The 18,381-nt window shown below is 34.5% G+C and overlaps 1 protein-coding gene across 2 annotated transcripts in view; it reads right to left on the bottom strand.

The window, feature by feature from the left end:
- The window catches only part of LMBRD1 (LMBR1 domain containing 1), a 134,373-nt gene that overhangs the window by 51,103 nt on the left and 64,889 nt on the right, over positions 1-18,381 (bottom strand). For both annotated transcript variants that reach the window (XM_059400176.1, XM_059400177.1), the window contains 2 exons: positions 15,948-16,073; positions 10,937-11,089 (listed from right to left, as the gene is read on the bottom strand). In XM_059400176.1, the coding sequence (XP_059256159.1) occupies positions 10,937-11,089; positions 15,948-16,073 (279 nt within the window). The remainder of the gene's footprint in view (positions 1-10,936; positions 11,090-15,947; positions 16,074-18,381) is intronic.

The raw sequence follows: 18,381 nt of genomic DNA, 5'->3' as shown, positions 1-18,381 counted from the left end.
GAAAGAACTGGCATGATATATTCAAAGCACTAAATGAGAAAAATATCCAGCCAAAGAATACTATATTCAGCTAGGTTACCATTGAAAATAGAAGGAGAGATAAAAAGAGATAAAAAGCTTCCAGGACAAACAAAAATTAAAAGAATTTGCAAACACCAAATCAGCCCTACAGGAAATACTGAAAGGAGTCCTCTAAGCAAAGAGAGAGCCTAATAGTAGACCAGAAAGGTATAGAGACAAGGTACAGTAAAAGTCACCGTACAGGCAATACAATGGCACTAAATTCCTACCTTTCAATAGCTATCCTTAATATAAATGGGCTAAATGTCCCAGTCAAAAGACACAGGGTATCAGTATGGATTAAAACAAAAACAAAAACAAGATCCATCAATATACAGTCTACAAGAAACTCCAAATTTAAAGTGAGGGGGTAGAAAACAAATTTACCATGCTTATGGACATCAAAAGAAAAGCTGGGGTGGCAATCCTTATATCAGATAAATCAAATTTTAAGCTAAAGATTATAATTAAGCGATGAGGAAGGACACTATATCATACTCAAAGGGTCTGTCCAACAAGAAGATCTAACCATTTTAAATATCTATGCCCCTAACATGGGAACAGACAACTATATAAACCAATAACAAAACCAAAGAAACACATTGACAATAAAAAACAATAGTAGGGGACTTTAACACCCTCCTCACTGAAATGGACAGATCATGCAAGCAAAATATCAACAAGAAAATAAAGGCCTTAAATGACATGCTGGGCCAGATGGACATCGCAGTTCTATTCAGAACACTCCATCCCAAAGCAACAGAATACACTTTCTTCTCTGGTGCACATGGAACATTCTCCAGAATAGATCACATCTTGGGTCACAAATCAGGTCTCACCCAGTATCAAAAGATTACAATCATTCCCTGCATATTTTCAGACCACAATGCTCTGAAGCTAGAACTCAATCACAAGAGGAAATATGGAAAGAACTCAAATGCATGGAGGCTAAAGAGCATCCTACTAAAGATAAATGAGTCAATCAGAACATTAAAGAAGAACTGAAAATAATTCATGGAAACAAATAAAAGTCAAAATACAACTGTTCAAAATCTTTGGGACACAGCAAAGGTGGTCTTGAGATGAAAGTATATGGCTATACAAGCCTTTCTCAAGAAACGAGAAAGGTCTCAAATATACAACCTACCCCCACACCTAAAGGAGATGGAGAAAGAACAGCAAACAAAGCCTAAACCCAGCAGGCGAAAAGAAATCATAAAGATCAGAGCAGAAATCAATGAAATAGAGACCAAAAGAACAGTAGAACAGATCAAGAAAGTAGGAGTGGGTTCTTGGAACAAATAAGACTGATAAACCCCTGGGCAGACTTATCAAAAAGAAGACAGAAAGGACCCAAATAAATAAAAGCATGAATGAAAGAGGAGAGATTACAACCAACGCTAAAGAAACACAAACAATTATAAAAACAAATTATGAACAACTATATGCCAGCAAATTAAGGCAATCCAGAAGAAATGGATGCATTCCTAGAGACATATAAACTACCAAAACCAAACCAGGAAGAAATAGAAAACCTGAACAGACCCATAACCATTAAAGAAATTGAAGCAGTCATCAAAAATCTCCTAACAAACAAGAGCCCAGGGCCAGATGGCTTCCCTGGGGAATTCTACCAAACATTTAAAGAATTACTACCTATTCTCCTGAAACTGTTCCAAAAAACAGAAATGGAAGGAAAACTTCCCAACTCATTTTATGAGTCCAGCGTTACCTTCATCCCAAACCAGACAAAAACCCCATCAAAAAGGAGAATTACAAACCACCATTGCTGAGGAAATGAATGCAAAAATTCTCACCTAAATATTAGCCAGTAGGATCGAACAGTACATTAAAAGGATTATTCAACATGACCAAGTGGGATTTATTCCAGGGCTGCAAGGTTGGTTCAACATTCACAAATCAATCTATGTGATACAATGCATTAATAAAAGAAAGAACAAGAACTTGCTGATATGATACTCTCAATAGATGCTGAAAAAGCTTTTGACAAAGTACAGCATCCTTTCCTGATCAAAACTCTTCAAAGTGTAGGGACACAGGGTACGTACCTCAATATCATCAAAGCCATCCATGAAAAACCCACAGTGAATACCATTCTCAATGGGGAAATACTGAGAGCTTTTCCTTTAAGGTCAGGAATATGGCAGGAATGTCTAATAGCACCACTGCTACTCAACATAGTACTAGAAGTCCTAGCCTCAGCAATTAGACAACAAAAAGAAATTAAAGGCATCTGAATTGGCAAAGAAGTCATCAAACTATCACTCTCTGAAGATGATATGAAACTTTTATAGAAAACCCAAAAGTCTCCACCCCCAAAATGCTAGAACTCACACAAGAATTCAGTAAAGTGTCAGGATATAAAATCAGTGCACAGAAATCAGTTGCATTTCTATATACCAACAGCAAGATAGAAGAAAGAGAAATTAAGGAGTCGATCCCATTTCTAACTGCACCCAAAACCATAAGATACCTAGGAATAAATCTAACCAAAGAGGCAAAGAATCTGTACTCAGAAAACTATAGAATACTCATGAAAGACATGGAGGAAGACACAAAGAAATGGGAAAACTTTCCATGTTCATAAATTGGAAGAACAAATATTGTCAAAATGTCTGTGCTACCCAGAGCAATTGACCCTGAATTGCCAGAGGAATGTAGAAAAAGAAAACCAAAGCTGGTAGCGTCACGATTCCAGACTTCAAGCTCTATTACAAAGCTGTAATCATTGAGACAGTGTGGTACTGGCACAAAAACAGACACACAGATCTGTGGAACAGAATGGAGAGTCCAGAAATGGACTCTCAACTCTATGGTCAACTAATCTTTGACAAAACAAGAAAGAATAACCAATGGAAAAAAAGACTGTTTTTTAAACAAAAACAGTTTCAACACCATTTAGGGTGTTGAAAAAGTTTGACAACCACATTCAGAAGAAGGAAACCAGACCATCTCCTTATACCACACATACACACAAAGATTCAAAATGGATGAAAGACCTAATTGTGAGAGAGGAATCCAACAAAATCCTTGAGGAGAACACAGGCAACAACCTCTTCGACCTCACCTGTAGCAACTTTTTAGAAACATCACCAAAGGCAAGGGAAGCAAGGGCAAAAATGAACTACTGGAATTTCATCAAGATCAAAGGCTTTTGCACAGCAAAAGAAACAGTCAACAAAATCAAAAGACAACAGACAGAATGGAGAAGATATTTGTAAATGACTTATCAGATAAAGGGCTAGTGTCCAAAATCTGTAAAGAACTCATCAAAGGCAAAACCCAAAGAACAAATAATCCAATCAAGAACTGGGTAGAAGACAGGAACTGACATTTCTGCAAAGAAGACATCCAAATAGCCAACAGACACATGAAAAGATGTTCAACATCACTCGGCATCAGGGAAATACAAATCAAAATCAATGAGATACCAACTCACACCAGTCAGAATGGCTAAAATTAACAAGGATGGGAAATGACAGATGTTGGTGAGGATGCAGAGAAAGGAGGAATCCTCCTATACTGTTGGTGGGAATGCAAGCTGGTACAGTCGCTCTGGCAACAGTATGGAGGTCCCTCAAAAAGTTGAAAATAGAGCTACCCTCAAGCAATCACACCACTCGGTATTTCCTCTAAAGACACAAATGTAGTGATTCATAGAGGCACATGCACCTGAATGTATATAGCAGCAATGTCTACAATAGCCAAACTATGGAAAGAGCCCAGATGTCCATCAACAGATGAATGGATAAAGAAGATGTGGTGTGTGTGTGTGTACAATGGAATATCACACAGCCATTTAAAAAAAAATCTTGCCATTTGCAACAACACAGATGGAACTAGAAGGTATTATGCTAAGTGAAATCAGTCAATCAGAGAAAGACAACTATCATATCTCACGGATTTGAGGAATTTGAGAAACAAGACAGAGGATCATAGTGGAAGGGAGGGAAAAATGAAACAAAACAAATCCAGAAAGGGAGACAAACCATAAGAGACTCTTAATCTCAGGAAACAAACTGAGGGTTCCTGGGCTGGAGGTGGGTAGGAGGGATGGGGTGGCTGGGTGATGGACACTGGGGAAGGTGTGTGCTATGGTGAGTGCTGTGAACTGTGTAAGACTGATAAATCACAGACGTGTACCCCTGAAACAAATAATATATTATATGTTAATTAAAAAAAAAAAAACAAACTACAAATCTACAGTAATCAAAACAGCTTGGTACCTGCATAAAGGCAGATATATAACCAATGGAAGCGACCCCAGAAATGAACTCTCCCCTATATGATCCAGTGATGTTTGATAATGGTGCCAAGACCATTCAATGGGAGAAGGCCAGTCCTTTCAACAAATGGTGCTGGGTAAGGGTCATCCAAATGAAAAAGAATGAAACTGGACCCTTACCCTTAACCATATACAAAAGTTAATTCAATATATAAAAAGACCTAAACCTAAGAGTGGAAACTATTAAACTTTTAGGGATATAAAGGGGGAACATCTTCCTGGCACTGGACATGGCAATTGTTTTTTGGATAGCATACTGAAGGATCGGTAAAACAAAAACATTAGATAAATTGTACTTCATCAAGATTAAAAACTTTAGTGTATCAAGGACACTATTAATGTAGTGAAAAGGCAACCCAAGACTGGGAGAAAATCTTTGCAAATCATATATATGATAAGAAGTTAATATTCAGATTATTTAAAAAAAAAACTCGTAAAACATGACAATAAAATATAAATATTCTAAAAATGAGCAAAGGACATGAATGAACATTTCTATAAAGAAAATATACAAATGGTCAATAATCAGATGAAAAGATGCTCAACATCACTAATTACTAGGGAAATGCAAATCAAAGCCACAATGATATATCACTTCACAACCATAAGGTTGGTTATTATCAAAACAACAGAAAATTAAGTGTTTGCCAAGAATGTGGAAAAACTTAAAGCCATGTGCATTTCTGGTGGGAATATAAAAGGGTACAGCCTTTGTGAAAAATAACTCAAAAAGCTAAACACAAAACTGAAATATGATCCAGCAATTCCATTTCTAAGTATATATGCAGAAGAATTGAAAGCAGGGACTCAAACATACTTGTACATCAGTTACCACAGCAGCACTATTCACGATAGCCAAAAGTTGGAAATGATCCAAATGTGCACCAACAGATAAACAAAATGTGAAATATACATATAACCCAGTATTACTGAGTCTTAAAAAGGAATGAAATTTTGATACATCTACAACATGGATGAATCCTGAAGACATTATACAAACTGAAATAAGCCATACATAAAATAACAAATACAGAATAATTTCACTTACATAAGATACCCCGAATAGGCAAATATCTAGAGTGTGTGTGTATATATGTGTATGTGTGTATGTGTGTGTATATAAAATGTAGTAACATAATAAAATCAAAAATTATATTTAAAACCTAGTGAATCTATAGGTTACCCAGGCCAATTAGCTGTAAAAGCTCATAGAATGCCTGTCAGAGGAGAATTTATTGAAGTATTTAATTAATATTAGACTGTATGTTTAGAAATGTGTTCAGTTTTATATATAAAAGTTGTTTTAAGAAGCCATTAACTTATTCTAATTAGATGCTTAGTTTTATAAATGTCTACAACATAAAATGGATTTTTTTCCCTTGAGTTCTATGGCAGCATTTAAGAAGTTGAAAAATCCTATATACAGAAGTATAACAATAGCAGTCTGCAGCTTTCTGAGCTGTTTCAATCAAAAGGCACTAACACTACATACCTTATTTCTTTTTAATTCCCATAACAAAAAAAAAGTAAGTATATAACTCCATTATAAGGATGAGAAAAGTTAAGGGTTAGAAAGGTGAAGTAATGGGGCACCTGGGTGGTGCAGTGGGTTAATAATCTGACTCCTGATTTCGGCTCAGGCCAAGATCCCAGGGTTGTGAGACTAAGCCCCATGTCAGACTCCAAACTCAGCATGGAATCTACTAAAATTTCTCTCTCCCTCTGCTCCTCCCTGCACTCATGTGTGCATGCGTGCACTCTCTCTCAAAAATAAATAAATAAATCTTTAAAAAAAAAAAAAAGAAAAAGAAAGGTTAAGTAACAAGTTTATATAGGTGGTAAGGATCAGAACAAGCACTCAAAACCAGATGTATGTGACAGCAAAATCTATGCCTCTGAAATGGGTATGCAGGGACACCTGGGTGGCTCTGGCAGTTAAGTGTCTGCCTTTGGCTCGGGTCACAATCCCAGAGTCCTGAGATAGAGACCCAGCATCTGGCTCCCTCCCTGCTTAGTGGAAAGCCTGCTTCTCCCTCTCCTTCTGCCCCTTCCCCCCCACCCCACTTGTGTTCCATCTCTCAAATAAATAAAAATCTTAAAAAAAAAAAAAGAAGAAGAAACGAGGTATGCATACCCTACAAAATACATGGCAATGTGAAATCACAAGATCAGCAGTTATCTCATGGGGATCTAATCTTAAGAAATTATAGTATTTTTACCAAAAAATTGTATAATCATCAACCTCTAAACTTCTGCATTTGCAAAAAAAATCTAATTTATTTTATAATAAACATGGATTTGAATACAGAGTAAAAGGCAATACTAGTACAAAATTTTGAGATAGAGCATAACTTCAAAGAAATTTTCTATTAGGAGGTTCTCACAGGTCTGTCACCTCTAAAATGTACTGAGCAATGCAGAGGAATGAGTGAGCCTGTCTCTACTTTTTTTGACTAGGACTACTTGGATCCTAATGTTAAAGAGACACTAAGAGCATGTGGCTCCCTATTTCTGAATTATATTAACTGTGCATAGAATGATGAATAAACAATTTTCATATTTCAAAGCAGTGCTTATCCCTTCACATTCAGGTTAAACCCTCAATTATTTAACAATAAGTTTATATGCCCAGAGTTTTTCTCCAGGCATGCCTATTACTCCTACCTGTTCCTAATTATTCCTATTATTCCTAACAGGCCCAGAAAATAAAAGGTAGATAAGAATTTCAATCCATATTCAAGAATAATACATTTATATAACAAAAAGAATAAGTGGTAAATTGATTGTGTGGCAGGTTTTTAGCCAGTGTAATAAGAAAAAAAAAAAAAAAGTGGAACTCTTAGATTGAAAAGGAAGAAATAAAATTGCCTTTTAGCAGCCAACATGTTCGTGTACATAAAAATTCCTTAGGAATCTATAAAAAGACTACTAGAAGTAATAAGTTAGCCAGGTTGCATGATATGACATCAATGTACAAAAACAAATTTCTATATACTAAAAGCCAAAAACTGAAAACTGAAATTAAGCAAAATCATGTGTAACAGTATAAACAAAAATACAGAAAAATTTATCAAAACATTCGAGAGACCTTTATGCTTAATATACAAAATACTGCAAAGAGAACTTTCAGATACAATAAATAAATGGAAAGCTCTCATGTTCATGGACTAGAAATTTTTAACATAAAGAATAAAGGTATTTTTCAGATTCCGAGCCTTTTGAGATGGAAAAGACCTCTGGGGTACCAGACAAAACAGCTAACAGCTAACATGGACCTCCCATCAGTGGGTTTGACCTTCTCAGGAGGCCTCCTGCCCCAAAATCTGCCTTTAAAAACCTTCACTTGCAGGGGCGCCAGGTGGCTCAGTGGGTTAAAGCCTCTGCCTTCAGCTCAAGTCATGATCCTAGGGTTCTAGGATTGAGCCCCACCCTGACCCAGCATCAGGCTCTCTGCTCAGCAGGAGCTTGCTTCCTCCTCTCTCTCTCTGCCTGCCTCTCTGCCTACTTGTGATCTCTGTCTGTCAAATAAATAAATAAAATCTTAAAAAAAAAAAACAAAAAAAAACAACAACAACAATAAAAAACCCTTCACTTGCAAGCCATCAGGTAATTCAGGTCTTCAGAGCATTAGCTCCCTGCTATCCTAGGTGGTGCCACAACAATAAATAGCCTTTCTTTCTTCACTGCAAAAGGCTGGTGTTAGTTTTAGTGGCTTACAAACTCTCATTTGGTTCAAGTTTACAATGTCAATTCTCCCCAAATTTGCCTACAGATTCAAAGTAATCCTAACAGAAATCCCAGTGGATAATCTGTAGAATTCTAAGTTGATTCTAAAATTTACATGAACATGCAGGAGAGCTAACATAGCTAAAACAATACTGAAAAAGAAAAACAAAACTGAAGAATTTATACTCCTTGATTTCCTGACTGACTGTGTAACAAATCAGTAATCAAGTTTCATCAAAATGACATATGAATCAATGGATCAAAAGAAAAAGTCCTGAAATAGACCCACACATATACATGATCAATTAGTTTGACAAAAGTATCAAGGAACGTCAATGAGCAAAGAAGAGTCTTTACAAAAATGCTGCTGAAACAACTGAATATCCATACGGAAAATAAACCCTGAGGTTATACCATCCCACAAAATTAACTTAAAATGGACTGTGAACCTAAAATTTATAAAGCTAAAACCATAAAATTTCCAGAAGAAAACATATGAAAAAATGATTGCAAAAAAAATTTTTAAGGAACATCTCTTTGAATGACAGTTTAAGAAAACATAAAGGCAAGCTATAAAGAGACAACATTCACAATACATATATTTCACAAAGTACTTAATGCAGAATATATAAGGAATTCCTGCAACTCACTCATGAAACAATTTCTAAAAAGGACAAAAGATATACACAGGTATTTTAAAGAAAATACACAATAAGAATATTAAAAAAATGCTCAGTATTGTTAGTCACCAAGGAAATGCAAATCAAAACCATAATGAAATAGTATCATACATCCATCAGAATGACTATTACAAAGTTACAATATAAGAGTTGACAAGGATGTGAAGCAATTTGAAATCTCATATTGCTGTGGGAAATGGAAAATGGTACAACCATTTTGGAAAATACTTTGGCAGTTTCTTATAAAGTTTTATGTACATTAAACATTAGACCCAGAAATTCTATTTACCCAACAAAAATGAATGAAATGAAAACACACATCTATAACAGATGTTCACATCAGCATTATTCCTAATAATCTCTAACTGGAAATAACTCAAATCTCCACTAAAAGGTGAGTGGATAAACAAACTGTGACATAGACATACACACCAGACGCTATCCAGCAGTAAAACAGAATGAATTACTGAAAGAAAACACGCAACACAGACAAAACTCAAAAAATATTTCGTTGCACCAAAAAAGCCAGAAAAAAGATTATACTACATTCTATGATTTCATTTACATGAAATTATAAAAACGTAAAACTAAACCACAATGACGGAAGGACATCAATAGCTATCCGGGGTTTGAGTTCAGTGGGACAGGCGAAGACATCAAGTAGCTTTTTAGAGTAATGTGATCTTCCATATCTACACATCTGTATTTGGCAAAATCAGTCTGCATACTTAATAAGTTGATTTAAAAACCCCTCTAAAAATAGGTTCCGTGAAATAGGACAGGGCATGTTTAAATCAAGGCAGCTAATGTTAGACCAGATTATAAATATTTATTAAAAAGGCCATATAGGTGCGCCTGGGTGGCTCAGTGGGTTAAGCCTCTGCCTTCGGCTCAGGTCATGATCTCAGGGTCCTGGGATCAAGCCCCGCATCGGGCTCTCTGCTCAGTAGGGAACCTGCTTCCCCCACCCCCCGCCTGCCTCTCTTCCTACTTGTGATTTTTCTCTCTCTCAAATAAATGAATAAAATCTTAAAAAAAAAAAGGCCATAAAAAAATAGAGAATTAAGATATGGTTGAGGAGATTAAAACAACAACAACAACAAAAAAAAACAGCTGAGGAGGGTTTCATCATACTTTTGCTATTATAAAGACAATCACCCCACAAAAAAGTAGTGAGTTTTTAATAAAACTGATTCTAACAGAAGATTTAAAAATTAATACACAATAGATCTAATGGATTACAATATATCTTTTAAGAACTCTTTCAAAAAGCAGCTTTTTAAGGTGAGCAGTCAAATGCATTTCCTTATTTCCATTCTAATTTCAAGAGGAAGACAAAGCAGAACTCAACCTGACCAACCCTTTCATAGGGCTGTCTCAAACATTTTTTTAAACTTAGCCAAAACCCACTTTACAGCTTCATCTTGCCTAACTTTCCTTAAACCAGTCTATTCATCGCACTGTCTAAATTACAACTTGCATACTATTATACACAAAGCTTGGTGTTTAAAATGCCAGATACAGAATAGACAATACAGAAGTCTGTGGCCAGAAGTTCTAGCTACTTTTTAGACTTGGGGTTGTATTATTATGCCCTTAGTTCAATGTAGGTACTTGAGTTTATGTACCACTATCTGAAGAATTCAAGGCTAGCAAATGATAGTTTCAAAAAAGAAAAGATGTAAAAGAAGGAAAGAAAGGAAGGGAAGGGAGGAAGGAAGGATTAATTAATGGTTTTCCGTCCTAAAATATACCTTTCTACATATTTTCAGAAACATACCATCTAACAATGAAGCAAATTCTTTTACTTTCAGTTAGGGTTCCTGAGTTCTAATATGGATCCCTGTTCTTGTATTTATGGAGAGTCCCAACCTGCAAAATGTGTTAGCAACATACCACATTACTTTTATTTTAATTCAAATTTCCCAGCACCTCTGTTATAACACTTGCTGTACACATGAGTAAATGAATGAAGCTCAGAGAGGTGTGTAACTGGCCTGAACTACTAAATGACAGAACTATGATTCAAAATCACTTTACATCCAAAATTCATGCTCACAAGTACCACACTGTAATGCCACACAAAGAGAACTCAATTACTCTAAAAGGTCTATATAAACTTGGGAAAAGAGTGACAACATAATTTCTTTAAAACTCCATTTACCTTTAGGGGACGCAGAGCACCACAAAATTTTGTCCACCAGCTGTTTTCAATGTATTCTAAGTGCCTCTCTCTTTTCCTAAGTGTTCGTAACCTTTCTTCAAATTGTTTTAAGGCGCGTTTATCCCTTGCTGTCAAAGGTCGACCATCTTTGCTCTGTAAATAACAGAAGAAAATATAACAGTTTTTTACAGTTAAGGTCTTAGTAAAGTACCCATCAGATTTAGCAAATCATGCAACAAAACCTTTTTTAGGTTGGATATGCCTTAGGCAAATTTACAAACTGGAAAAAAAAAATGACATCATCTTTGTGAGAATACACATCTCTGAAACAAGATCAGTATCAAAATGTCGATGTGTGTACATTTACTAATGAACTTCTTGATTCCTGTTTTCCAACTATATAGTAAAGTTATGTGGAAAGAAAATAAGTATCTTTAAAAATGCCTTTTAACAGGGTACTTTATTCAATTTACACCATTATTCTTTCTCACCTCCAAGCTCCTCTTCTATCCTTTATCTTAATATATTTGGTTCTACCCCTTATCTCCCTTTGGTCAGCCTCTGATTCAGATAACAGCAGAGAGATGTAATGCTAGTATGTGCTATGCAGAGATATTTATAACAATTGCTAAGAACGGTCACTTTCTTATTCTCCTAGTATTTTTGCAAATAAGTCACATTTTCTTTGGCCAACCTACTGATAAGGTAACTTTCATCCATCTATTTTTATGTGATGCTTACTGTAACCACAAGAAGTAACCATCCCATGGTGGTTAAAAGATAACACTTTCCCACTGTAACTACACTGTCCCCAAGTGTCTTCAATCAGATACAATAATAAATTACAATAATATGACAATTGCTAAATACAAAAAAAGGTGAAATGTAAATTTCTTTGCATTTATTGGAAGCAACAGAAAAATATTTATAGAACTACATTTTTAAAATGTAAAGACATCAGGGGCACCTCAGTGGCTCAGCTGGTTGAGCAAGTGGTCATGATCCTGGGGTCCTGGGATGGATTCCTGCATTGGGTTCCCTACTCAGCGGGGAATCTGCTTCTCCCTTTCCTTCTCCCTCTGCTCCCCCCCTAACTCATGCTTGCACTTGCTCTCTCTCTCTCTCTCTCAAATCTTTAAAAAAAAAAAAAAGTAAAGACATCAGATATTAAAATGTTAATATCCCTATTCAAGTTTAAACACGTTTTTAAGAGAGAGACAACAAAATCGCTCTCTAGCATATGCCAGTGCAGCCTCATCTGAAATCATAGATATAATGAAGACAATATTCAAAAATATCATTTAATAAAGAGATTTATACAGTTATAATGATCTCTTTACATAATGGCACTGCCATGCTCTTCTGGAACTAGCTGTTGTCTTCATACCTTAAGATAATTCCCTCTCAAACTTTATCATGCATAACAATTACCTGAAAAGTTTGTTAAACACAGATTTCTAGATCCTATAAATAAAATTTAGTTGGTCTTGGGTGGGGCCTAATATGTGTATTTCTACCAAAGCCCTAGGAGATGCTGGTGCTACCGCTCCAGAGACCATACTTTGCATACACTAGACTATATTTAATTATCTTCACTTCTTTAAGTAAAGTACAATGGGTACTATTCAAACTTTTTCCCAAAAGGCACCTCAGAGAAAGGTATTTTGGGAAGGACAAAGAATAAAACAAACATTCCCTTCTAGAAGACAGATCCGGGCAATAATACTTCAAGTGTGTGGCATGAGAAAAAAACAGTACCTTGTTTCCTAAACATACAATTCTTCTCAGAAATGCCATTCTAGTATCCAAAGGATACTAGAGGTAGCTTTACTTAACAACTAGCTTTCACTATTTCAGGAAAAAATCAGTATATTAAGGGTCCACTAAAAATAAACCCAAGTTATCTATTTGGTGAATATTTCAGTGGAGTAAGGGGTAGAGGCCCACTCTGCTTTGCCTACTGACCAAAACAACAGAAGAAGAATTTAGGTTCAGAGAAACAAACACCAGGATAGAAAACCAGCAGTTAACTAATTATTTCATGGGGGAGGAGGGTAGTTACAAAGCATATGAATACATACCCTTTGTTTAAAAAAAAGTAAAATGTGAAAGCTTCCCTTCACAATGCCCTTTTCTACTGTTACCACCATTAAGCAATACAATACCCTTCTACACATTTTCTCCGTATTTGCATGCATGCATATATGCTAATATGAGTTTTTGTTGTACATAATAGCTAACATTTCTTGAGCACATTTCTTACACCTAAAACTGATCTGTTCTTAAACATGTATTCTCCCTAATCTTCTGTTATTTAACATTTATTCTCCCCAAATCTTCAGAATAAAACTTTGAAGTTGGTAGTAATATTATTTCCATTTATTAAATGAGGAAAAAAAGCTCCACAGATAATTATATGCATAATAAGGAGGGTTAGAATTTTAACGGAGTCCGCTTTAATTCCATAAAGATATATTCTTTGGTCTATATATATAAATCCAGCTCATTTTTTTTCATCACTGCATACCACATTACACCATGATATATTAATAAATACCTTATTTTTGAAAACTTAGATTGTTTTCTTTTTTGGGAGCATTAACAATGTGCATGAACATCCTTTTTCACCCAGATATAAGTATATATACATGCTTGAGTAGGAGACGTTCCTAGACATCAACTGCTTTTAAACTTTAACTTTATTAAATGGGAGTAAACTTTATTAATTAAACTTTATTAAACTTTAATTAAACTTTATTAAAAAGGGATGTGTTTTTGTGTATAGGCACATATCATATTATTTTCTTTAAAAAGCTGTATATTTTACATTCCCACAAGCAGTATATCTATCCCCAAATAACACCTGACAAAGATAAATACTTTAAAGACTTCTAAAAGTTAAAAGCAATACTGAGTTCTCTAATTAGCATATCTCTGATTATTATCTCTGATTACAGAGGGACCAACCATCAGGGTCTCTGTACTCTAAATTCCACATTCTGGAAAATCCCCTCAAGTTCCAGGCAAACTGGGATGCTTGGCAAACCTACTTACTGCTGAAGAGCTGAAGCATCCTTTTACATTTTCACTGGAGAGTTTAATTTTTCCTTCAGTAAACTCTATTTGGGTCTTTTGTTCATTATTTCTATGTATTGCTTGTCCTTTTTTCTTACTGATCTGAAGATGTTCTTTATACTTATCCATATTGCGATATCCTCCTATATTATAGACTTCCTTTTGGTGGTGCTTTTGGGTACATAAATTTTAGAACTCAAAAATGTAAAACTCACCAATATCTCAATTAGCATTTGGGGGTTTTTGTGGCTTGTTCAGAAAGATCTTCTATACACCAAGATAAAATTTTACTTCCACTTTCTCATAATGTCTTGTAAATTTTGTATTTGATTTGAATTCAGGATTGTTTTACTATATGGTGGGGGGTCTACGAAAATTTCATATTTTGTCTTTTATAAATTTCCACCTAAACTTTAGAAAAACTATCATCTCTGTATTACTCAATCTTCCCAATCAGGAACGGATGAAGTTCTCCATATATTTCAGTCTTCTATTACGTATTTCAATAACTTTTATAATTTCTACCAGGATGATTCTGACATTTCTTATTATTTTATAGTTTGCAGCTATTGTAAATGAGACCATTTTCTTTTCTTTTTTTTTTTTTTTTTAAGATTTTATTTATTTATTTGACAGAGAGAAATCACAAGTAGATGGAGAGGCAGGCAGAGAGAGAGAGGGAAGCAGGCTCTCCGCTGAGCAGAGAGCCCGATGCGGGACTCGATCCCAGGACTCTGAGATCATGACCTGAGCCGAAGGCAGCGGCTTAACCCACTGAGCCACCCAGGTGCCCCTGAGACCATTTTCTATTACATCTTTTAACTAGCTAATGATTTCTATATATTTATATCCAGGCACTTTGATGAACTCTTATTAGTTCTATTAATTTATAAGTTTATTCTTTCATATTTTCTTAGTATATGATATCTGTGAATAATAAAAGATATTTCCCTTTTCCTCTCTCTCTCTCCAATGTTTATACCTGCACTCTTTATCTGACAAAGACCTCCAGGAATATGCTAATGAGCAACAATGATACTGACCACACTGACCTGTGTCTGACTTCAATGGGAATGTTTAATTCATCATTTAAGTATGATGTTCATTATAGGCTTCCTTTCCTAAGTACACTCTTCTCTTCTAATTTGGTAAGGCTTTTTTAAAAATCATAACTACAAATTGACTTTAATTAAATATTCTTTAGCATCTATTCAAATGCTTATTTCTCATTTATTCTCAATACATTAAACTACTTTAATAAACTTTTTAATGTATCATCCTTGAATGTCTAGGATAAAAAAGATCTGATAATTATAAAATATTCTCTTACTACAGCACAGGTTTGAATTGCTAATATTTTTCTTTATATTAAAACTATGTTCATAAGAGAGACAGTACATATGTAGTCTTCTTTTTTGTATGCAATTATCATCTTGTTTCTGTATCGGGATATGCCAGTTTAATACATACTTAAAAATGTTCTATAAATACGTTCTATAAATTATGTTCATCTGTTACTTCAAGGTGATGAAGAAACTTCTTTGTGTTTTTAGAAGTACACTCAATTGGCAAGTGATTACATGCAATTTTTACCTTATTCCACTAGTACATAAAACTTGAACATAAGTGATACAGTAAAATCTGATGTATTATTCAAGAAATCAATATACCTGGGAATAAGCAAGGTCTTGATCATACCTGAGCAAAACTTCCACTTTTACTTATTAGAACACTGATAGAAATTCTCAAATTTTTAGTGTCTTGCATTTCACAGAAGACAAATTTTAAAACCATGGTCATATTTTGCTAACGACATGTTGCAAAAAAATTCAAACGACATCAAAAATATGGGGTTGCAATGTCTAATTCATATTAGAAAGTAGTGCAAAGACAATGTGCTTATATGTTTTCCAACTACAATAAAATTACAACTCACTTTTGATTTAATTGTTTGAATGTGTTGCTCCACTTCTTCAATGTCTTCAGTGTTTTCTAAACGTTCGTAAGCAGCACTTCTAGTGCCTTTTATTAGATTTAAAGGTAATGCAGACATACCATAGGCCTAAAAGAACAAAATAAAAATGGTTTTCATTACTACTATTTTATACATATTATACACAATTTTGAGGGGAAAATGTCCTTTAAACTTTAAAGGAAGTGCAAGGGTATAGTTGTGAAGGATTATAGTCACTGAAGAACAAAGTACCTGGGAGTGAATTATGATATACTGTCTCATAATTTTCTTGTTTATTTCACATTTTCAGTTATATAAACTGACATGAGTAATACTAACTATTCATAGAAGAGATAATATGTATTCTTCAAAGGATAAGTTGCAAAATTACTGTAAATAGAATACCAAAGTAATAAACTGCAACTCCAGATTAATGAGGGGTTAAAAGAGTGTAAATTAGTAAAAACATTTTATAAAACTATTTTCTATGGAAAAAACAATTTTATCCAACTATATATAATAAACCCTCACTAAAACACATTTTAATAAATGCATGTTATTTAATTAGCATGCCAATTATCTATACACAATTTATTACAAGTTTTAAGTATAATTAATCATTTTGCTAAGTATTTTAAATATTTTCCTACAAGTAATTTTCTGTTGATTAGCATTAAGAATAAACATATTATTTTATATTTTTTCCATATTAGCCAGCCCCAAACGACGACTTTTAATGGTAACTGTTAAAAACACTTAATAATGGCAGTTGCCACATAACCGTTACTCTAAATCATTTAAATCTTTAGAAACAAAACTGACAACTATCACTTCCCGGCTGCAGCAACAGGCTCTAAAGCAGACACATTATATATTTAAATCTTTTTCATTTTCCTCCTGAGCACACAGCCAAACTACTTTAGCCAGTCTCCCTGAAGTTAAGTAAGCTCATGAAATTGAGTTCAAGACAACAAATGTAGGCAGAAGTAATAAACACAATTTCTTGGTCTTAACCCCAAAACTTCAAAATATCCTGGGTAATCCTGAATATTTTCTCTCAACGTCTCTGCAACTTAGATGTCAACTCCGAAAAAACTGCAGTGACAATTTTAATTATAGTTGACCCTTGAATAACTTGGGTTGGAACTACAAGGGTCCACTTACACATGGATTCTTCATAAATACAATATAGTACTACAAATGTATTTCCCTTATGATTTTAATGACATTGTTTTTCCTATTTTATTTTAGGAATACAGTATATAACACATATAACATACAAAATATGTGTTAATTGACTATGCTATCAGTAAGGCTTCTGGTCAACAACAGCCTATTAATAGTTAAGTTTGGGTAGAGTCAAAAATCATATGCAGATTTTCACACATTTGGGAAGATCAGCACCCCTAACCCCCATGTTGTTCACACATGCACATCACATCTTCTTTATCCATTCACCTGCTGGACACATAGATTGCTTCCATGCCTTGCCTATTGTAAATAATGTTGCAATGAACAGAGTGGTACATACATCTTTTCAAATTAGTGTTTTTGTTTTCATCTATTAAATACCCAGCAGCAGAAATGCTGGATCACATGGTATTTCTATTTTTAATTTTTTGAGGAACCTCCATACTATTTTCTACAGTGGATGCACCAATTTGTATTCCCACTGAGGGTTCTCTTTTATCTTCATCAAATGTGTTATTTCTTGTCTTTTCGATGTTAGCCATTCCAACAAGGGTAAAGTAATACCTCATTGCGGTTTCGATTTGCATTTCCCTGATAATTAGTGATGTTGCATCTTTTCATGTGCCTGTTAGCCATTCAAATGTCTTCTTAGAAAAATATCTATTCAGTCCCCATTTTTAAATCAGGTTGGGATTTTTTTTTTTTTTTTTGCTAGAGTTTTATGAGTTCTTCCTATATTTTGGGTACCAACTCCATACTGGATATATCATTTGTAGGTATCTTCCTCCATTCAGTAAGTTGCCTTTTCCTTTTGTTGATGAGTTCCTTCACTGTGTATAGTCCCATTTATTTATGCTATTGTTGCCCTTGCCTGAAGATACAGATCCCAAAAAACTACTGCTAAGAGCAATGTCAAAAAGCTTACTACCTATATTTTCTTCAAGGATATTTATTATGGCTTCAGATAATATTCAAGTCTTTAATCCATTTAGAGCTTATTTTTGTATATGATTTAACAAAGTGGCTCAATTTCATTCTTTCTCATGCAGTTGTCCAGTTTTCACACCACCATTATTTTAAAAGGCTGCCTTTCGCCCATCACCTGTTTTTGCCTCCTTTCATGTAGATTAATTGGCCATATAAATGTGGGTTTATTTCCAGGATTTCTATTCTATTCTGTTGATTCGGGTGTCTGTTTTGTGGTACCATACTATTTTCATTACTG

The sequence above is a fragment of the Mustela nigripes genome, chromosome 5, assembly GCF_022355385.1.
Source record: "Mustela nigripes isolate SB6536 chromosome 5, MUSNIG.SB6536, whole genome shotgun sequence".
Lineage (NCBI taxonomy): Eukaryota > Metazoa > Chordata > Mammalia > Carnivora > Mustelidae > Mustela > Mustela nigripes.
Note: the sequence above shows the minus strand (reverse complement) of the source record. Positions and strands in the feature narration are given on the sequence as shown.